The sequence below is a fragment of the Pipistrellus kuhlii genome, unplaced genomic scaffold (assembly GCF_014108245.1).
Source record: "Pipistrellus kuhlii isolate mPipKuh1 unplaced genomic scaffold, mPipKuh1.p scaffold_m20_p_69, whole genome shotgun sequence".
In the NCBI taxonomy this organism is placed as follows: domain Eukaryota; kingdom Metazoa; phylum Chordata; class Mammalia; order Chiroptera; family Vespertilionidae; genus Pipistrellus; species Pipistrellus kuhlii.
In genome coordinates this window covers 1,042,399-1,065,589 of record NW_023425572.1, presented here as the reverse complement: position 1 = coordinate 1,065,589, position 23,191 = coordinate 1,042,399, and the positions used below count along the sequence as shown (strand labels likewise).

At 41.7% G+C, this 23,191-nt stretch overlaps 1 protein-coding gene and 1 long non-coding RNA gene across 3 annotated transcripts in view; one reads left to right on the top strand and one right to left on the bottom strand.

Moving 5' to 3' along the window:
- Positions 1-23,191, top strand: part of ARHGAP6 (Rho GTPase activating protein 6) — a 275,716-nt gene that overhangs the window by 225,898 nt on the left and 26,627 nt on the right. For both annotated transcript variants that reach the window (XM_036420492.2, XM_036420494.2), the window contains exons 6-9: positions 3,349-3,404; positions 6,377-6,527; positions 7,555-7,703; positions 14,812-14,991. In XM_036420492.2, coding sequence (XP_036276385.1) covers positions 3,349-3,404; positions 6,377-6,527; positions 7,555-7,703; positions 14,812-14,991 — 536 coding nt within the window. The remainder of the gene's footprint in view (positions 1-3,348; positions 3,405-6,376; positions 6,528-7,554; positions 7,704-14,811; positions 14,992-23,191) is intronic.
- On the bottom strand, positions 3,620-22,292 carry LOC118708940. The gene is made up of 3 exons (XR_004984770.2): positions 22,161-22,292; positions 7,738-7,743; positions 3,620-3,633 (listed from the first exon to the last, which is right to left on the bottom strand). It is a non-coding gene; the product is annotated as an uncharacterized LOC118708940 (long non-coding RNA).

The following is a 23,191-nucleotide window of genomic DNA, read 5'->3' as shown; positions in this document are numbered from 1 at the left end:
TAATTGATCACTAAGTAGCTATTTTCTAAATCATAGTCATTTTTTTATCGAGTGGAAAAGTACTATAATTGAGAAAAGCATGTAATACAAATGGACATTTCTGAACAGCCTGGAGGAATTCAGCCAAATGAAGAATCTTGTCTGTGTAGAAAAATGTCCTTAATGTGATATCTCACCTATGTGGAAATTTCAACTATCTGAAAACCATCAGAAAATAAATGTGGCCAAAAGTACAATTGCTGAGACCAACTATTATATTAACATTTTTCATTTTGCACAAGAAGACTCTCTCAGTTCAGTGAGGGCATATTTCCTTTAACATAATAGTCCATGACAGATATATTCTAAGTCAGCGGTCACCACCCGGTGGTCCTTGGACCACTGGTGGTCCATGAGGCCTGAAAGGTTTGTGACTGCTGTTCTAAGTAGGTTATATGCATCAGCTAATCTTGAATCACTGTGTAACTTTTGAGGCAGATACTTATGCTCATCTTTCAAATGAAAAAATACAATTCTGTCCCTGACCAGTGTGTCTCAGTTGGTGGGGTGTCATCCCATGCACCAAAAGGTCACCTGTTTGATTCCCGGTCAGGGCACAGGCCCTGGTTTCCAACATGATCCCCGATAGAGGGGTCATGCAGGAGGCAGCAAATGGATGTTTAGCTTTCACATTAATTTTTTTCTGTCTCCCCCTCCCTTCCTCTGTTTCTAAAACTCAATTTAAATATTTTTAAAAAGAAATATAATTCTGACCTGGCTGGCATGGCTCAGTAGTTGAGCGTCAACCTATGAACCAGGAGGTCACAATTCGATTCCCAGTCAAGACACAAGCCTGGGTTGTGGGCTTAATCCCCAGTGGGGGAGGGGGAGCACCCAGAAGGCAGCCGATCGATGATTCTCTCATCATTGATGTTTCTATCTGCCTCTCCTGCTTTCCCCTCTGAAATCAATAAAAATATATTTTAAAAAGAAATATAACTCTGAATTTTATTTTAATATCTTGATTATCCTGTTTTCAAGCTCCCAGATAGGTAGAAGCGATGGATTAGGCGGGGGCTAGACTTGGTTCTGAGGCAGACACATTGATGACAGAAACAAGAGGGCAAGGAAGTCTTTTGAAAATAGATGCAAAGCAAAATCCCACCCAAGAGCAAAGTGCCAAGATAATGAGCCCCTATCTCACCACAATCCATGCAAGCTATCCTGGATACTCTCATTAGGCAGAGAAGTGAGAAGTGGGATATTTATGGATGTTATCATTCTTAACTGAAGATCCTTAGGAAACCAAACAAAAAGCCTTGTGCTTAATACATAATGTGGCAAGACCATAAAAGAAATATACAAAATATTGTACTAGTCAGAACTGTTTTAGTGGAGAGAGGAACCTCAATAACACTAGATTAAACAAAAGTTTTTTCCCCCTCAAAAGAAAATCCTATTACTTAGTGAAAGTTTGAGTATTATATATAAGTTCAGGCACAGCTGCTGACTATAATTTTAAATTTTAGGTTAAATGTTATATTTTATTTCTTTTTTATATATATAGAGGATGGGAGAGGGATACAGAGATAGAAACATCAATGAGAGAGAAACATCTATTAGCTGCCTCCTGCATACCCCCTACTGGGGATATACATGCAACCAAGGTACATGCCCTTGACTGGAATCAAATCTGGGATCTTTCTGTCTGCAGGCTGATGCTCTATCCACTGAGCCAAACCAGTTAGGGCTATATTTTATTTCTTCAAAATATATTTTTATTGGTTTCAGAGAGGAAGGGAGAAGGAGTAAGATAGAAACATCAATGATGAGAGAAAATCATGGATCAGCTGCCTCCTGCACACCCCCTCCTGGGGATCGAGCCTGCAACCCAGGCATGTGCCCTTGGCTAGAAACAAACTGGGGACCCTTTAGTTCACAAGCCGATGCTCTATCCACTGAGTCAAACCTGCTAGGGCCATACATACTACCTCTCGTGAAGTATTTTTGCCCCCAAATCAAACAGAATCAGAGGAGCTCTGCCTCTAAATATGTCTTCAGAGGAAATAAAGGGGAAAGAGGAACATACTAATGATACTACGAGTGTCCAGATGGTGGGGAAGTCTACAAAGGGAAAGCAATGCTATTTCTTCATGAAACCAATTAGGAGAAAAACACAGGCAGAGAGGGGAACTCATACATTAAGAGACTAAAAGGCATATCGATCTATCACAGTTTGTGAACCTTATGTGAATGTTGATTGGAAATTCAATGATATTAAGCAACTATTGTTGAAATGTCTCACATGTGACAGTGATAACACTTGTTTGTTTTAAGAGAGCTAATTGTTTAAGAGCAGTCTCTCAACCTCCACTATAACCCCTCTTCTAGGACATGATCCTAAGAAAATTAGAAATGTGAACCGAGACCTATGAACAGTTGTTCATAATAGGGCCATTTATAATGCAAAACAAGTGCATATGTGTTGGGGGACCTTATTGCCAATCAGAGGGGAATATGAAGAGAATTGTGGCATATTAATACTATAAAGTATTTGCATGCATTTTAAATGACATTTGCAAGGAATTTTTACTGGCATAAAAATCTTATAGCATAATATGGACTGAAAACGGTTGCATGCTCTCTCTTTCTTTCTCTCTCTCTCTCTTTCTTTATCTCTCTCCCTCTGTCTCCCTCTCTATCTCTTTCCCTCCTTTTCCCTCCCTCTCTCCCTCCATATATACAGGGTTGGGCAAAAGTAGACTTACAGTTTTGAATATGTGAAAGTTTATTCTTGTATTATTATTTATTAATTATTATTTATTTGCATTACAACTGTAAACCTATGTTTGCCCACCCTGTATATATGGAGAAATGGCTGGATAAAAAGAAACCAAAATATTAAGAGCGATTATTTCTGTATCAGGTATTTTTGAAGTATATTATTTTTTACATTTTTCTGCCTTTTATAGATTTTCTTTAATAAGTACATGTTTTATTTATGATCAGTAAAACAAGAACTATCTTTTAAATATTGATAAAGAGCTAAAAATTCATATAAAATTCATGATTAAGTAATTATGCTCAATAATAAGAGAAACTGTTGTATAACTTTTCTCATATGGAAGTATGGAAGTACATACTATCACATGAAAAATTGTTTTAGCAGAAATGTTTAGCATCAAATTATCCCATTGCTTGTATTGCTAACCTGTAGGTCCTGGAGAATGACAGTGGGCATATCATATCAAGTGATTATTCATTTGCGTGCTGTAGCCCAGTGCTGGCCTTCTGTTCTGTTTCTATTTTGACTTCCTCCAGAGTTTCACGCCATAAGACAGGTCTGTGATTTTGTTTGCTTCTTTGCAGGCCTCCAGACCGTAGGGATCTTTCGCGTCGGAAGCTCAAAGAAGAGAGTGAGACAAGTAAGTGAGAAGTAAAGATTATATTGTACGTTTCACTTGACTTTCAATTAAATTGCCTCATGTCAAGTTCAAACTTTTGCAAATTCACTTCAAAATATCTTCTCTGCACCTGCCTGCCAATTATAGTATAATTGAGTCCCGAGAGGTAGAAGGCAACAGCTCAGAAGCTCAGAAAGGTTGCGATTGAGTTAAGATCAAACACTTGAAAGCAAAACGTACAGACGTGTGCCTGGTGTGTATAGCCAAGAAAAACTGGTTTAGAGATACCTTACTGAAATGGTAAAAGCAGGAGACTCAGAGGGTACCTAATCAGTAAGCGATAAGAAATAGAAAATCATTAGACTGCACCAATTTTTTACTAAAATTCAATATGAATAATGCCATTAACATTCATATAACAAGATGCTTTCAGATGACCCTAGGACCCTAATAAATAATTCTCAAAAATAAAAAAATTCTTATGAAGTTTCCATGGAACCAGTGATCCCCAATTCATTTTTCATGTGGGACTGTAGCCTTGGCTTTCTTCAGCACTATGCCACATTCTGGCAGCAGAAGCTTGCTATTGGAGCTTCAGGAACAGGTTCCTCAGATCAGGCAGATGTCTGTGTTCGTGATGGCGTCATAAAAGGCAAACCATCCTTTGAGAAAAGAATTTATCTGTTGGCTAAAAAAAATTTAGAATATTTTCCCTGTGTTGGTTTCAACAGAAAGGAAGAAGCAACTCAACAACTAAAAAATGAAGCCAAATCAAAATTATTTTCAGTTGAATGAAGCTGAAGAGATGTTTAGATTATTGAAACTAACTGAGCTTGAATACCTCCTTACCTATCTTTTTTTTTTTTTTTTTCAAAATAAGAGGTCTTTCAAAAGAAGGGTGTTTTCTGTTTGGTTTGTTGGTTGGTTTTTATTTTCATAGTCACACAAGAGACTGTTGGGTTCTATGTCACAACAGGACTTGCAGGAGGGAAGATAGCATCGCAATATTTCTTAGGCCTGTGCAGAACTGCAGGATGTTTCCACAAACATTATCTCATTCAATCTGCCCACCAGCTCTGAGTAGCCCCTTTCAATTACTTCTTTTGAGGATTTGAGAGATTAAGAAACTTAAGTCACTAATATCACACAATGTTAAATTCAAGATCATACAATTTAGACCAAGCTCTTTCCATGGTCCATTCTTTCTGCATGTGTGTGTTCAAAAAAAGAAATAAGGTGTGTTCGAGCCCTGGCTGATTTGGCTTACTGGTTAGAGCATCTCTCTGTGGACTGAAGGGTTGCAGGTTCGATTCCGGTCAAGAGCAGATACCAAGGTTGCAGTCTCAATCCCCGGCCTGGTCTTGGCGCCTACGGGAGGCAATCAATTGATGTGTCTTCTCACATCGATGTTTCTCTCTGTCTCTCCCCACCTCTTCTACTCTCTCTCAAAAAATCAATGGAAAACATCCTTGGCTGAGGATTAACCACAAATAAACTAATTAAAAAAAGAAATATGATGTGTTCAAATGATCACAAGTGGGAATGGCACCAATAAAAGCCTTCTTTCTAGCTGCCTCATGCACATTAATGAACAGTTGCCTGGACAGCGGTTCAAGACAGTAATAGGCATTTTCTTCAGTAAAGAGGTGGTGTCAGGAATTACTCCTCAGTTATATCTGGATCCAGCAAAAGAAAAACTGCATAGAGATTATCTGATAACAATAGAATTCGTGGTCATTTAGATGTAGATTTCAAGAATGAAAGATTCTCTAACTTACATTTCATCTTGTTATATTCCTTCTTAGCACCCTACACTCTTACTTTAGAACAATTGTCACAATATTAACAGTTAATTAATCCTTTTTGTGATGACTAGGTTATTACCAGTTTCTCTATCAGCTTGAGAGCTGGGGAAGGGTTAGGAGTCTGTCTCTTCATTCACCACCAGACTTTGAGGGCCTGGTATATAGGCAGCATGCATCACATCTTTATTAAATGGATAGGTGAACAGGTGCTTCAACACATGAACTGTTACAGAAGCTCATTGCATTGAATAAATTCATAAACTCACAATTATTTATACAGCCAAGAACAATACATAAGAAAAGTTGAGCAGTCAGTGATGAAAGTAGGGGCCAGATATATGACTCCCTTCTTGCTAGTGTGTCTTCCTGCCACTGCTGTGAATGCTAATAATGATTTAAGGCATGGAAACCTTCTGGGAACTGTTACTAAGCTACTTTGACAAATATAAGGCAGCTTTTATTTAGTTATTGTCACCTTTCAAGATTTAGTCATGCATGGCTCATCGGGTTTTAAATTTCATTGTTTGCAGAAAAACTTTGCTTTCTTGTTGAGTACTTTTGGTAAAATGTCAAAATTCTAATGTGGTAGTAATGCTGATATGCAAAACTGCTGTATGGTGGATTCATTCCTTCCTCCCACAATTATAGTTGACCTTATCTTTTCCTCCCAACTTCTGGATATCATTATCAAACCCTTCTGCTAAACCCACAGATACTTCTATTTAATAATGCACTTACATGTATCTTCATGGCTGGGTTGCATAGACTCTGTAGATCAAGGCAACATGTTGTTTACATCTCCTCCTTGGATATTAAGTTTATGCAGATCTTTTCATATCGATTGATTGATTTCAGAGAGGAAAAGGGAGAGAGAGAGATAGAAACATCAGTAATGAGAATCATTGATCAGCTGCCTCTTGCACACCCCTCCTGGGGTTCAAGCCCAAAAGCTAGGCATATGCTCTTGACCAGAGTTGAACCCAGGACTCTTCAGTCCACAGGCCAACACTCTAGCCACTGAGCCAAACCAGCTAGGGCTATGCAGATTATTAAAACTAACTGAAAGAAATATCTCCTCATCTATGTAAACTTAATACCAGATGCTAAAATCACAGTGCTGCTTTTGCTGGGCACTGAACATAAAGATATGGTGTTATGAGACTGCCACTTGAACTGTTGTCTTTCCAGTTGCGTGAGGAATTTGACCGCGGGGTTGATGTCTCTCTGGAAGAAGAGCACAGTGTTCATGATGTGGCTGCTTTACTGAAGGAGTTCCTGAGGGACATGCCAGACCCCCTTCTCACCAGGGAGCTGTACACCGCTTTCATCAACACTCTCTGTGCGTAATACAGTCATCAGTAGGAATGTGTTCCTGGATTACCCGGATGTCCAACTCACTCATCCAAGCCTTGTGCATGTGTTTCACAATACCTTTTGGTCCCTATTGATTGGCCTCTAATGAGTGGGTTATTTGGGGAATTTTCTGGGATTCACCCTAGAGAGAATTAGCAAGAAGCAAGTTGCAATAGAACAAATGGATGCAGCCAAGAATTTGGGATGCTTTCAGATGACCTTAGGACAGTAGGAAGTGCTGTGTATTGATGCTTTGAAATAATAGCAAGAGTTCAGTTTGAGTCTGTGCCTAAAAAGAAGGTTGCATTTCTTTCACAAAGAAGGAGTGAGAAAGGGTCCCAGATTGAGAAATGGGGACAGGCAATATTCCAGGGAAGGAATATGGCTTAGCCCTGTGCCAGAACTTTCCCTATGGCCATGTGCAAGCTATTGAGACAGACCCCATGGAGGAGAAAAGGAAGGTGAGGGTATGGTAAGAATAGGTTAGAGTTGAGTCAGCCTCCATACCTTTCTTCCTCCAATGCTGTGATTCAAACAGGATCACAAAAGAGAGAGAAGACAGAGTCACTGCGCTGTGTCTTAGTTATTGCTCCCCCAAAGTCTATCTCTTCTGTATTGCTCAATAGAAAAGAGTTTCAACTTCAAATTTAAAAATGTTTGCCAATTCTCAATCATTGTTAGTAAATATTAACCAAAAATGAAAGACTATAATACATGAAGTAAATGATTAGCAATGCCAGGAAAAAGAAGGAGAAGAAAGTAAGGGAAATTACTGGCCTGGATTATAATGCTTGCTCTAGATGTTACATTTCCCCGGGTCTAATGAATCTTTATATCCTTCATAGAACCTTGCTGCTAAATTACTACATCAGTGGGAGAGGGGCTGAAGGAAATAAATGTGACCTAATAATCTCTCTCTGAAGAAAGTTGAGAGGAGGGCCCCTTCTCTGAACCTAAATAGTGTGCATTCCCCCGTTTTACTGACTTAGAGCACCTCTTTTTGCCTTGCTTAGTGTTGGAGCCAGAGGAACAACTGGGTGCCTTGCAGCTCCTCATCTACCTTTTACCTCCCTGCAACTGCGACACCCTCCACCGCCTCCTCCAGTTCCTCTCCATCGTGGCCAGGCATGCCAATGACAACGTCAGCAAAGATGGGCAAGAGGTATGCACCCTTCCTCTGCTATAGATATTGTGACTCTTCCCTGTACTTGTTTTAAAAAGGCAAGCCATCACCCTGCTGGCATGGCTCCGTGCTTGAGTGTCGACCTATGAACCAGGAGGCCATGGTTAGATTCCCAGTCAGGGCATATGCCCAGGTTGTGGGCTCGATCCCCAGTGTGGGGTGTGCAGGAGGCAGCCTGTCAATGATTCTCACTCATCGTTGATGTTTCTAGCTCTCTCTTCCTCTCCCTTCATCTTTGAAATTAATAATAAAAATATTAAAAATAAAATAAAAAGACAACCCATCAATTTGGTTAAAGATTTCACCTGGAGGAAATGACTCCTCCCTTTCCCAACCCATCTATGTGGGAAGAACTAATGCAGGGTTTTGTCTGGAGGGACAGTTCCTAAGTGCATTAACCACCTATGTTTCAATGATGCTTCTCAATGAGGCAGTCATTTTTCATGATGATGCCTTACCTCAAGACCTCAAATTTCCATTTGTGTGAAGCAGACAAACAATGAGCTACAGAGGTGCTTACAATCGTGAAAACATGGAGTAATGGAGATGAGGGGAGATTGCTGTCCTTGTAGTTCATTTGATTTGCTTCTTTAACTTGAGCTGAAATGTGATGTCACCTCAGTATTCTTCCTGTTTGTTCTTGGAGCTCCCTTCTGCCCTATAGCTAGAAGTCTACTATCTTCCTTTTAAGAGGTTCTTTCTCTCCTTAAACCCTTCCCCACAAATAGGGACTGGCTCAATGCAATGGAAGGGCACCCTGCTTCCAAACCAGATGTAGGAGGGACCTGAAGGCTTCCCGCATCTGAGCTCTTGGGCTCTGGTTCACTTTGGCCATCATCATATGCTTCAAAGTGTTTTTAGATGTGTGCCTTGGACAAGAGAGATGCTTGCTTCGATTTTAAGTGACCTTTTAGCGAGTGACCTATCTAATCTTCACCTTAACAGGAGACCTATTTCCCTTCTTGATACCATGCAGCCATACTTCTCCTTTCCCTTGAATCTCCAGGAGATCTCAGACCCTTCAATATACTAACACCCATTATAAATCAACAAGAAGGGGCCAGTGGCTTTCCACACTTCACCACAGAACTCAGCTGTGTTGTAGATTCAATCCCGTGTTTGCCCAATTTCTTTTCCCAAAGCTATGATTATATATAATTTTTTCACTTTAATCCAGAAAGGCGATTCTGCATGTCTTATCCTCATCCTTCCTTTAGGTATAAGAATGGAGCTTTCCTGAGTTAGCCATTTATCTGGATAGAAGTTATAATCAGTGAAACTTGTGCTGGCTTCAGATTTCATAATATGGTACTGACACCTTGTTTGAGCAGACATAGCTCTTTGATGGATACACTGTAATTCTCATAATTGTTAAGTAGTCATATTACCCCTCTGGGTGTCATCCTTTATCGACTATAGATATAACAGGGGCTATAGAATCACCTGCCTAATCATTGGGTAAAGACAGAGCTCTTTCTACGTTTCCAGGTGTGTCAGGGCTTCTGTGATGTCTCTTAAGTACTGTGTAAGAAGGAGAAAGTTAGGTCTCTGCTGATTAAGGAGAAGTTGAGGAAAACAAAAAGTCCAATTGAATTCACTCTTGCTTTCTTAGAATCATTTCAGACAGTCTTTTAGTCCAAATGCTGAACAAGATTCCATTGCCCATGCCAAGGAGAAGGAGATATTCTTGGATAGGTACAAATGAAACTTAACATGCTGAAATACTAGCAACCAAGTATGTGTCTCTTACCATGCTAGCTATGTACTAAGGACTTCATATATGATAGTGAATTCTTTATTACACAAGGGAGCTCTCATTGCCCCCGTGTTTCAGAAGTAAACTGAGAGTTGGAGGCATTAAGTACCTTTCCCAGTGTCCCACAGGGAACATCCATTTATGGTTATGTAGGTTGTGCATTTGTGCATTCCATAACTCTGGGGAGGTGCCATGTACCTCATAGTCAGAGTATATTTGCAGAGTGTTAGCAAGCAGAAGGCAGTAGAATATCTTGAGGAAGAGACTATTTTCTAATTTACATAAAGTTGTAATTTGATTTTGGATAGTAGTTGGTTTGGTCCTTCCCATCCCTCACTCTAGTTGAGACAACCAAAAGTATCTCTCGACATTGCCAAGTATCTGGTGGGTGGGAGAAGAGGCAAAATCATTCCCCTTGGTAGCTTTATAACTCACATACCATGTGTTCATGGAAAAATCTATTAACCTTCCTGAACCCGAGTGGCCTTATCTGAACTTTGAGAATACAAATTCTTCAACTGGCACTGTACAATAGTTTAGAACAGTGGTCGACAAACTCATTAGTCACCAGAGCCAAATATCAACAGTACAACGATTGAAATTTCTTTTGAGAGCCAAATTTTTAAAACTTAAACTTCTTCTAATGCCACTTCTTCAAAAATAGACTCACCCAGGCCATGGTATTTTGTGGAAGAGCCACACTCAAGGGGCCAAAGAGCCGCATGTGGCTTGCGAGCCACAGTTTGCTGACCACTGGTTTAGAAGACTAATTATTTTAAGGAATGTGAAAATATCCTAGTAACAGTGAAGTTATACAGGGAATGAGAGATTCCAAGGGTTTCTAGACACTCGACCAAAACATTGAATCAAAATGAAGGATTAATTAAGAAAAATTACAGTTTCAGGAGAAATACAAGCAGAACATTGCTTCTTTGAAATGGTTATAAGACTACAGTGAGGTAGAAATTAAATTGGGAAGTATGGTCAAGAAATAAAGCTGTTTTGCCCTGGCCGGTTTGCCTCAGTGGATAGAGTGTCAGCCTGTGGACTGAAGGGTCCTGGGTTTAATTCCAGGTCAGGGCACAGGCCTGGGTTGTGGGCTCGATCCCCAGTAGGGGGTGTGCGGGTGGCAGCTGATCTATGATTCTCTCTCATCATTGATGTTTCTATCTCTCTCTTTCCCTCTCCCCTCCTCTCTGAAATCCATAAAATATATATATTTTTTAAAAAGAAACAAAGCAGTTTTCACTTTTTTGTCTTACCTGTTCGTTAGTCTGTGTTAGATGTGTTAGCTGTTTGTTGGGTAGTTGTGATGGATTGGAACACAGAATAAAACTGAACCAGAGACTCAAAAAGCTTGGAGGCTTACACAGGCTCTGCCAGCACCTTGCTACATGACCTTGTATTTATAAAACAAAGAAAGAAGGAAAATAGAGTTGTGGTTGGGGGGAGGGGAGAGAAGAGGTTTGAGCTTCCTCCTTTATAAAATGCACATAATATTTCCTAATGGGTGCTTAAAAATTCAATGCATCATTAACCAATAAGATCACAAATCTGTTTTATTATAAAGAGGGACATGAGAAAAAAAATGTTCACTAGTCAGTCAGCACTTTTCTTGGGAAAAATAGTGGTATTTTATCGGGTTGCGTTGTTTTTCTATCTTGTGTTTGTTTGTTTTAGTTCATTTTGTCTAGTTTGCTATTTGCTTTGCTCCTTAGGGGAAAAATAAATTCCCGAAGTATGAAATATTTCATTTCTTCTAGAGAGAATATTGCTGGAGCATAATTGAAACCTCTTGAGCAGTGGTTTCTCAGGTTGTCCAAGAACCCTCTGGCACTAATGGGAAATGTGGTGTGAATATCCCCTTTTGTTGCTGAGAGAGTTTGAGACTGGCCTTTCGTTTACAAATAGCCACGAGGCAAAAAGAAGTCACTAACCACCAAAACGGAGGCTGGATTCTGACCTTTGAGGAGGTGCACGCCTCCAGGAAATGGGAGGTTGGCTTTGGAACTGCAGCGGGATCAGTGCCCTGGTCCCCACCCAGCTTGGAAGCCAGGATTTCATCTCATGCTACACAGGGTCTGCCACTCCAGTGTGACAGGGGGAAGGGTGGTGGAGAGGGCCTTCAGGGTAGAGATGAAGAGCATGGGGCTCCCTGGAGCCAAGCAAGCAGCTTCACTTCTCAGCCTCCCCAGCTCCAGGCTGCGGCTCTAGGCGTCACATCCCTGTCTGTAAACAAGGGCAAAGCAGCAGCTGCCTCCCCAGCTTCTAGCAAGAAGAATTGAAAAGCTCTGGGCCCTAACTGGTTTGGCTCAGTGGATAGAGCGTCGGCCTGCAGACTCAAGGGTCCCAGGTTCGATTCCGGTCAAGGGCATGTACCTTGGTTGCGGGCACATCCCCAGTGGGGAGTGTGTAGCTGATCGATGTTTCTCTCTCATCGATGTTTCTAACTCTCTCTCCCTCTCTCTTCCTCTCTGTACAAAATCAATAAAATATAAAAAAGAAAAAACTCTGGGAAGTCCCTTGTCCAGTGACTAGACATGCTAAAACTTCACTAAAGGTGAGCTGTTCACATTAGGATTAGAATGATCTAGAGGGCCCAGCTGATATGACTCAGTGGTTGAGCATCGACCTATGAACCAGGAGGTCACAGTTAGATTCTCAGTCAGGGCACAGGCCCGGGTTGTGGGCTCGGTCCCCAGTAGGAGGCGTGCAGGAGGCAGCAGATCAATGATTCGCTCTCATCATGGATGTGTCTATCTCTCTTCCCTCTCCCTCTCTCTCTGAAATCAATACAAATATATTTTTAAAAAATTGTCTAGGATGCTTATCTAGTAGAGATAGAATTTTGCCTTGAATTGGCTGGCTGATAATGAAATAAGGAACCAAACACAAGTGCACATTCTACGACCTAGACATAGCCTTATACATGCTGAGACGTGGGGAGCAGGGTGGAGGCTGCCACAAACAAGGCTCCAATTAAAAGCATAGTCAAACAGAAACAGAACAGCGCTAACAAACCACAGCAGCGTGGTCTGCAGCTGGAAGCCATGTGCAGCGTTACGGACAGATTGTGTTGCTTTCCCAGAATAGCAACAGGAGAAGGAGACAGCGGAAACAGATCTCTGGATCCTCCTTGTGCAAAACATTCTTTTCAAAGAAAACAAAATCTGAGAGACAACTAGGAGACAGCCATTGTGTCCTGGGATCAGGGCTCTCACCAGACATCCAATGGGCTGGCACCCTGAACTTGGACTTCCCGGCCTCCAGAGCTGTGAGAAGTAAATGTATGTGGTTTAAGCCAAAAGGAAAAAGAGAAAAAAAAGAAAATCTTTTATTTGGTAATATTAAAAAAAAATCAAGAAAGCTCTGTTATCACATTAATAGGGGAAAGGAACTCACTCCAAATGCTTCGGAGTTCTAGAGAGATGAGCTGGAAAATGGCACGTATTTGGTTATATCCTTCGCCATGAACTTGAAGGAAATAACATGAAAAATAAAATGAACACTTGTCAGATTTTATATCAACGAAATAAAACAAAGGAAAAAAAAATAACTCAGCAGTCATACATAAAGGGCACTTTCTTAAAAACCCCAGTGTTTACCGTGTGAAAGCATTTTCCTTGGCGGCAAACCTGCAAACTGGCTCACTTTCTAAAAATGATGTCCCCATGTTCCACCCTGGGATCGCAGGCCTGGTGGCCACCACTTCAAGGCTCCTCCCCACAAGAGCGGGACACAGGAAGCTTTGTCCTGGCTGTGACTCAGAACTCGAACTCTGTGCTATGTACCCAGCTGCCACTCAAACATTGTGCAGTCCCTCTCTCCCCCCAAGCAGCACAGTCCCCATGCTTATGCAGGAATTACTGGATTTTCAATATCAACAAGAGAAATAAAAAGTTGCCTAGCCCTAGCCAGTTTGGCTCAGTGGGCAGAGCATCAGCCTGTAGACTAAAGGGTCCCAGATCCGATTCAGGTCAAGGGCACGTTATCTAGTTGCAGGCTCCACATGCAATTCATTGATGTGTTTCTCTCATCGATGTTTCACTCTGTCTCTCCCTCTCCCTTTTACCCTCTCAATCAGTGGGAAAATATCCTCAGTGAGGATTAAAAAAGAAAAAAAATTGCCTAGACCACTGATGTTCAGCCAGGGCCATTTTGTCCCACAAAGGACACGTGGCAGTGACTCCTCCCTGGCCTTGCTTGCCTTTCCTTGAGAACCCTCTGCCACACAGCCCTTCCCGAGGTGCCTTGTGATGTTGACATGTTCCTGGCTTTGCACATGGCATTGTCACCCCTGGGAAACCGCCTTCTGCCCCTCCTCTTTGGAGTGTCCCTGCGGCCTCCAGAGTTGATAGCTTCATACTTTGTACTCACTACTTAGAATTTGTAAGTCTCTTTTCCCTCCAGAATGTGAACTTTTTTTTTTAAAATATATTTTATTGATTTTTTTACAGAGAAGAAGGGAGAGAGATAGAGAGCTAGAAACGTCAACGAGAGAGAAACATCGACCAGCTGCCTCTTACACACCCCCTACTGGGGATGTGCCTGCAACCAATGTACATGCCCTTGACCAGAATCGAACCTGGGACCTTTCAGTCCGCAGACCGATGCTCTACCACTGAGCCAAACCGGCTTTGGCCAGAATGTGAACTTTTAAAATAAGGACGGTGCTGTGATCCTTGTGGGAAATTTTTGTCAATAATTAGAATCCATGAAAAATGCCCGACCTGTGGTAGATGCTGAGTGGATGGAGACATGGAGAGATGATGGATTGATGGATGAAGGGGTAGATAGAGGGTGAATGGTTGGATGGATAGATAAATGGATAGATGGATATCAATATTTTTTATAATATATTTTATTGCTTTTTTACAGAGAGGAAGGGAGAGGGATAGAGAGTTAGAAACACTGAGGAGAGAGAAATATCCATCAGCTGCCTCCTGCACGCTGGGGATGTCCCTGCAACCAAGGTACATGCCCTTGACTGGAATCAAACCCAGGACCCTTAAATCCGCAGGTCAACACTCTGTCCACTGAGCCAGTTAGGGATGGATATCAATATTTTTAAAGGGCAGACAAGATAGAAGTTTTGTATCTTGTACCAGTTTCACAACAAATCACTTAGAGTTTAAAACTTTACTCAGTATGCTATTGAAATGGCCACTGTGCCATGAGCTCCAATCCAAGACATGAAGCAAAAGGAAAAGGATGGCACCTCTCATCAATTCTGCCAGAGGTGATGCAGTCCTTGCAAGGAAACAAAAAAAGGAAAGGAAAGGTTCCATTGGTTATTGAGCCACTCAGTTCTTTCATTCTCTGTTCCTGTAGGTCACGGGAAACAAAATGACATCTCTGAACTTGGCCACCATATTTGGACCCAACCTGCTGCACAAGCAGAAGTCATCAGACAAAGAATTCTCTGTCCAGAGTTCGGCCCGGGCTGAGGAAAGCACGGCCATCATTGCTGTGGTGCAGAAGATGATTGAAAATTATGAAACCCTGTTCATGGTAGGTGGTCCTTCTTTGGCAAGGCATCTTGGTAAGCTGTCTATTCATCACCTCTTGGTGGCCCAGTGTAACTCACACGCACCCCCTTCTGGTCTATAGTGCTGGTCACTGGATTCATTGGAAGGCATGCAGTTTCAATAGGAAAATAAATTTATAGCCTATGATATCACTGTAAGTTTGTGATTCTAGGTTTAAGCAAACATATTCAAATTATAATTTTCATTTTGTTGCACCCTAAACAATGGTCATATTCGGAGTCACTTATTCATATAACAGTATCCTTGCTCGAAATATTGACAAAACCATTCTCTTTGGAATTATATGTGACCCTCAGGAATTGATGTATTTATACCATCTTCAGAGATGGCACCTCCTCAAAGGTCAATATGAACATTTTAACTCCTCCATGAAGCTTTACCTATGTTTTTTGTGTCCTTCTCATGCCACTTACCCATGTTATTTCTCTGTCTCATGAAGCACATTATTCTTCTTCTTGATGCTTATCTTAGCATTGTGCTATAGTCATTTTTTACTATTTCCCCTAATAGATTCTAAACACATTTAGAGCATGGGTTGTGCCCTTGTTATCTCTTCTCTGTATCCTCTGGACACTTTTGGAAGGCCCTTCAACTGGCAGGCACTCAATAAATATTTTTTTGATTTGTATTGAATTTCCAGTTCCTGTTTTCCTTCAGAAAACTGCATCGCTTGCTCCAACTTCCCTTGAAACATGAGAACAAATGCCAACTCTTTTCTATTTCTGTTTACCACTCATATTGCTTGTCAGAAGTTACAGAAATGTCTTCTATGTTTCTTCTCCCCTTTTTCCTGTCAGTGTGCAAATACTCACCATGAATCTTACCTGTTCCACCAGAACCCATTGTGTCTCTTCCAGCAACTGTTCTAGTCTCCTCTTGTGAATCCCCTCAGTATTTTGTCTATATTTTTCAAATGCCTTGCCTTAGATTTATTTCCATGTTTTGTCTTATATCAGTGATTTTTGTGCATTTGAGAGCCAGTGACTTAAAATCTTTTCCCTCTGTGTCTTACCTATGTGATCATGACTAAGCAATTCAATACTCAATAAGCATCGATTTCAGTTTTATGAAGTGGGAAAAATAAAAACATGACCTATTTCCCAGGGCAAATCTCACCATCATTTGCTATGTGAGAGTATTCTACAAACTATAAAAGTCTATGAACCTTTTAATTAATATGTAGTGATATTCGTTAGGCTACATGACCTGGCTCAACTCTCAGGATGCAACACACATAAATATCTTGTTGACATAAAGTTTAATCAAATGTTTGGTTGATGGCCTTACATGTCATGATTTAGGAACCCCAGCTCCATGCATCTTGAGAAACTACAATCCTCTAGGATTTATGGGCCAAACCTAGAAGGGACATTCGTCATGCCCACTCAAATCCCATTGGCAAGAACTCACCCAAAAGCCATATTTAATTGCAAAGGAGGCTGGGAAAAGCATTCCTGTTGGATGTCCAGGACGCACAGGAAATGGATTTCGCACAGTGAAAAGTTCTCTGAGCTAGAACAGTGCCACACTTCTTGAGTCTTTGAAACTCTGTTCCTATGTTGCACAGAGTCAACTCTCAAAAAAGGCGGCATTTGTCATTGACTCTATATAAATTTCACACTTCCACCAAAATCCTCATAATTAATTACATACTTGGGTGAATCAAATGACTGAACTTATCAACCTTTGCATCAACTTTTTAAGTCACATATCATTTTGCCAAGCAGTCTTGGCATTACTTCATGCTCTCTGGATTAAAAATAATAATAATAATAATAATAATAATAATAATACCTCTCATCAATCTTAATTCTGTTCTTTGAATTCTGTATTCTAAGAACAGTTCTTTATACGAAACCACTAATCACCAGGCATCTCTCTTTTCACCTCAGATACTAAAACACCTCTTCCTGACCTCCTGGACAGTATGGTGGCCACATTTTAATTGTGTCATTCTTCTCCTTCCCATTTCCTGCCACCCGGGCTACTTAAAACAGCAGAAAAGCAGCAGTTTTCCACCTTTTCCAAATCTGATCTTTGCCGCTCTCTGTAGAATTGATGTTAAGACTCTCCTGAGTGATAATTCATATATTGGTTCCCCAGTTGCAGTCTCTACTCCTCACTAAGGCCTTTTCTGGCCACCTTGTCTAAATACAGCCCCTTCCCTACCTTGTACACCTTCCTCATTTCCTCTTCCCTTTTCCTGCCTTTCCTCCTTAGCACTCACCACGACCAATACAGGATTTTACTCATTTCTCTTTTTTGTTGAGTGTCTGCCCATTAGGATATAAACTTCATGACAGGGTGACTTTTTGTCCTTTTCCATCTACTTTCTTGACTGCATTACATCTGTGCTTAGCATTTGGTAAAACAAAGAAATATTGGTTGAATTAATAAATGACTCAATGGTAGTTTTATGACATATGATTTCCATATTACTGAAGTTTACTAATAATAAAGTTTATGTAAAAAAAAAGTTAGGCAGGAAGGAATTAAGGATAGCTTTCTCAAAATAAGTTAACCACTAATGTAAGCATTCTTAATCTCCTTACATGGATTATGGGAATTCCAAATGAGAAAAGCAACAGTGATTACAATATAAATCTATACTTTCTACGTGACAGGGGTGATGGGTAAACTATATGAAGCCTGGGTCAGTAAAAGGAAAACTGGCTGTGGAACCTTCTGTTTGCTATAAAAGTCTTTGCTATGCATGAACTATGTGACCTCATGTTCTCAGATTTCTATTTCTTTAGTTATCAGAGGATTGGGTTAGAATAAATGATTAACCAAGATCTCTTCTAGTTCTAAAACCTTCAGGATTCTGTGCCCTCACACTAACTTTCCATAAAGCACAGAAGAGAATTAAACTCATCATTTCATAGATTCTCTTGGCATATTTGGCATTTCAGAATCTATTGGTTATACCAAAGCTGGTGGCTAGTTGGCAAAGCTGGTCTATGTGGGTGGACAAAAATGCAATGATGGATATAGCTGCTTCATTTTGTTTTGTTTTTAGGAAACTTTCAGAATTAGTACAGTAGTTCCGAGCAAGAAAGAATAAAGCTAGACTGGACCTGCGAGCTAAAGGCAGTTCACAATTGTGCAGTTTCCCAGTCCTTGGAAGGGTTTATGAGCTCAGAACCAGACATCACTTGCCATGGGCACTAGAAGGGAAGATTTATTAGAAAAGGTGCTTGTGTGTTTGTCCTTGAAGGCAGAATGTACCCTGGAAGCAGCAATTCCGCAGAACTGATGGAAGGGATATAAAAACCCACAGAGGCCTGGCAGAGATCCAGAGTTTGTTCTGAGTGTTAATAATGTCCTTCATTTCCTGATGTTTCTTCCAACTGGCCAGTATCTGAGGTAATTGGAAAGGGCAAAGAGGAATCTGGCTTTGTCCCATAGGACAGAAGAGTTGCCTAGATTCAAAAGTCCGACTAGGACAGTCTTTTGCACCAACTGTGTGCTTTTTAGGCTCCGTGTTGCAAACCCTAGAGCTGATTCTGATGGCAGCCGTCTTGGGTACTTTATTGAGCAGTGCCCACCAAGGCAGCAGATTGTAGTCACTATTCTCCAACCAAAGCATGCAGCAGACTCCCAAGGAAATGTGTCATATATTCAGATTCCTGGGCCAAATTCCAGAGAATCCTATTGAGTAGCATTGGGCTGGGGCCCAGGAGTCTGGACTTTCTAATGAATGTCTCCAGGCCATTCTGCTACTTTTCTAATCATACCGGGGGGGGGGGGGGGGGGCGGCAATGGTAAAATATGTACACAGATAATAATTTAATAAAAAAATAAAATTAAAAAAAATTTTTTAAATCACACCTCGGGAAACCACATGTGAGAAAGATGGCGGGAAGACTGTGAGCTTTGGGATGTGCTACTGCTACTGGAATTCAAATCTCTGCTCTGGCATATATTTGCTGTGTGATCTTGGCCCCATGCTTAACTTTCCCACGACTTCATTTTCCTATTGTAAAAAGAGAAAGATGGAGCTATCTATAGGATTATTTTGAGAATTAGAAATGACATATGAAGGCACTTGGGACAAGAATTGACATATACCAGGCACTAAAAAAAGAAGATTGCTGCTATTATTGTATGACATTGATAAGATGTCTGTCCTGTCAAAGCAGGTGTTGCTGCCAGACTAAAAGGGTCCATTTGCCCTCATGCATTAGAAACTAATAGGGCACGAACAGGTTCTTGCAGCAAAGGAAGTAAGGGTTTATTTTCCGGAAGTGGCCTGTACCCAGAGACAGGTAAGCATTTAATGCCCAAAGCCTGGCTCCCTGGTGGCTTTCAGGGAATGGGTTCTATAGGGGAGAATCATTAACCGTGGTGACTAAGGGAGTTAGGATTGCGGTCAGGGTCATGGTCTGGTAGTAGTCTCTACCAATTACTTGGTGCTAAGATACCCTGTTTCCCCGAAAATAAGACAGTGTCTTATATTATTTTTTGCTCCCAAAGATGCACTAGGTCTTATTTTCAGGGGATGTCTTATCTTTCCATGCACTAGGTCTTATTTTCAGAGGATGTCTTATTTTCAGGGAAACACAGGAATTGATCAGTGATTGTGCTGATATCAGCCATGGCATTGTTCAGTCTTGTGTTACTGTTTTTCTGGGCCTGGAGCCTGGAGCTGAAACACAACTGAAGCCTCGGTGTTATCTTTAGTTTGATCGAAACCCTGTCTCTGTGGGCAACAGACCCAAGGATTTATTCCTAAATTTTTATGCCAACCAGAACCTCTTTGTCCTGAGGGCTCAGTGATTAGGAGAGTGGATGTGCAAGGGGAAGTAGCAGGTGAGTCAGGTGCTGGACGAGGCTAGTTTGAATTGAAATGGAAGGAAAGAAGGAAGGAAGGAAGGAAGGAAGGAAGGAAGGAAGGAAGGAAGGAAGGAAGGAAGGGAGGGAGGGAGGGAGGGAGGGAGGGAGGGAGGGAGGGAGGGAGGGAGGGAGGGAGAAAGGGAGGGAGGGAGGGAGGGAGGAAGGAAGGGAGGAAGGAAGGAAGGAAGGAAGGAAGGAAAGCCATGTTGAGAAAATGAAGTGTCTCCATGGTTAAAGTATCTCTTTTGCAAGGAAGAACACCCTGACCACTCTGTATAACAGCGTGACCTGCATTTTGTTGTTGGTTTATTTTTGGTTCAGTGTCTACACTCCTTCGATTCCTTTATCTTTATTTTTTAATTTATTTATTTTATAAATAATTTATTAACTTATTATCTGTGTACATATTTTAACATTAACCCCCCCCCCCATTTCTAATATCAACAACCATTTAAAAACTGTAAAATGGCCAAAACCAGTTTGGCTCAGTGATAGAGCATCGGTCTGCGGACTGAAGGGCCCTGGATTCAATTCTGATCAAGGGCAGGTACCTTGGTTGTGGGCTCATCCTCGGTGGGGGGTGTGCAAGAGGCAGCTGGTCGATGTTTCTCTCTCATCGACGTTTCTAGCTCTCTATGTCTCTCCCTTCCTCTCTGTAAAAAAAACAATAAAATATATTAAAAAATAAAATAAAAACTGTAAAATGATACTCTCTGGGACCACTGGGAATGAAAGAGAAGGATGCTGCATGGATGTCTATAAATGGCCCCGGGCCTCGCCAGGAGGCAGAAGCGTGCACTGACCATCTCGCTCACACATTCATGAGTCTGAAAGCTGCTGCCTGATACTGGGAATCCCAGAGAAAACTCATCCTTGCTCTTGGAATTAAGAACTTCAGAGCAGATTGGAGAAAACTGCCAGCTCCTTCTGAGGGTTGATGTCACACGATGCCTACTAGGGCTACTTTTTGGAGAGAGAGAAAGGAGAGAAGGCAGCACCCATGGGTGGTGAAAAGTCCGGGTGCAGTGGAGAGGTGGGAAGGCCAGAGGGTTCCCACCCGGCGCTGCGGCAGCCTGAGCTGGGGACCGGCACAGCATGTGGGAAATTTCAAATGAGAACTCCTGGGAAAAGGGGTCAGAGGCCAGGACGAGGATTCCAGGCTCTGAAGCCAAGCTTTGCTTTGTGTTCTCTTCATTCCCCAAAGCAAATTGCATTTTCTTAAATCCCCATTTGCATGCCAAGTCCAAGGCTGCAGGCAGCGATCCAGGTCATCAAATAAGAAGCGCCCCCTACCAACATATCCGGAAAGTGAAATAGGATTTCCATTTCCAGCTTATGTAACCGCCTTTTAAAGAACCACTGTGCACGTGCCTGAGGTTGGCCACCACTTATGGACATCACAGGCTTATGTAAATTTCACCACCATTTCATGGAAAATAAGCCAATGTTTTTGCCTCAGCGATATATTATAGCAACCATGTGAATGATCTCTATAGCATGTTGTTCGCACATAGGACAGGTGCTTCAGGGTGGCATTTCAGATACAGAGTTCCTTTGCAAGGAAGAAAGAGAGTATTTTAGCCAGCTTGAAAGGGAAGAGTCAAGGAGGCTTTAATGGGATCAATCCCTCTAGACTAGGGGTGTCGAACTCAATCAGAGAAGGGGCCAAAATCTAAAATCCAGCCTAAATCTCGGCCCAAATGGTTTACTGAACAGTCATAAACTGTCATTGTGATGGAAACGCAGCGGAGTGCAGTGATGACAGCTCTGTGCGGGCCACATTGCAAGGCCTGGAGGGACGGATTTGGCCCGCGGGCCTTGTGTTTGACACATGTGCTCTAGACCGTTCATAACACTAACCTGCCTGAAGTCCAGGCCAGCACATGGCTGCAAGAGCCAGTGCATGTTGCTGCTAGAGCCTGCTCACAAAGACAGATATGTGCACTGTTGGCAGCACATGCATGTAGGGGAACATACCTCCCTTTTAACCAAGATGGTGCTGAAAGCTAAGAAGGATGCCCCTGCCCTCCCAAAGCCGAAGCCAAAGCAAAGGCTTTGAAGGTGAAGAACACAGTACGGAAAGGCGTCCACAGCCACAAAGAGAAGATCCACACATCACCCACCTTCCGGTGGCCAAAAACCAAAGACACTGAGGCTCTGGAGGCCACCTAAATATCCTCAGAAGAGTGCACCCAGGAGGACAAGCCTGCCTGCTGTGCTATCATCAGGTTTCCTCCCTCCCCCCCCCCGCCCCGACCACCGAGTCAGCCATGAAGAAGCTAGAAGAAACAAGACACTGGTGTTCATTGTGGATGTCAAGGCCAACAAGCACCAGATCAAACAGGCTGTGAAGAAGCTCTATGACATTGATGTGGCCAAGGTCAACCCTCTGATCAGGCCTGATGGAAAGAAGAAGGCATATGTTTGACTGGCTCCTGATTATGATGCTTTGGAGGTTGCCAACAAAATTGGGATCATCTAAACTGAGCCCAGCTGCCTGATTCTAAAGATAAAAAAATTTACATGGTGAAAAACAAACACACAACCGTATTATACCTGAGCTGTTTCTACTTTTTTTTAACCTCCTGCCATAAAGCACATTCTGTGATTTTTTCTTCATCTTCCTTCCTTGAGTCATCCTTTAACAAAGCACCTTGGGGCTCTTTGGTTATATTATTAATATGCCTCAATCGCCACATACTGCCTGGCACATATCAGGCACTTGGAAAAAATATGTTAAATTTAATGAATTCTGACCCTCCAAATACATTCAGACACCCTTACATAATATTAAGCAACCTAATCAGTTCAGATTGTCATTATTATTAGAAAATATTTTAGAATAGCTGTTTGACTATGGGAAATTGAGGCAATACAATAGTGATGTTAAAGAATAATTGATTGGCTGCCTCCTGCATGCTCCCTACTGGGGGTTGAGAGCACAACCTAGGCCTGTGCCTTTGACCAGAATAAAATCCAGGAACCTTCAGTCCACAGCTTGATGCTCTATCACACTTCACTCCAACATCTGGCTCTTCCCAGGTTGCATGTGGGGCGTGTATGTGTGTTTCCTGATTACACTTCACAGACTTTCTCTCCTACTCTCATATTTAATTTTTTTTTAATCCAGAGAAGGTCAAACCTAGTCAGTACCTTCATTAGTAACTATTCTTCCTCCACGAGGGACTACCCCATGGACTTGTATTAAACAGGCTATCCAACCAAGCTCTTTATAGAAAGGGGACCAACAACTGCTGAAGACGCAATGAATGTTCACAAGGTAAACACTGTCAGTCACATCTTATTTTGGGACTGAGACATAGGAT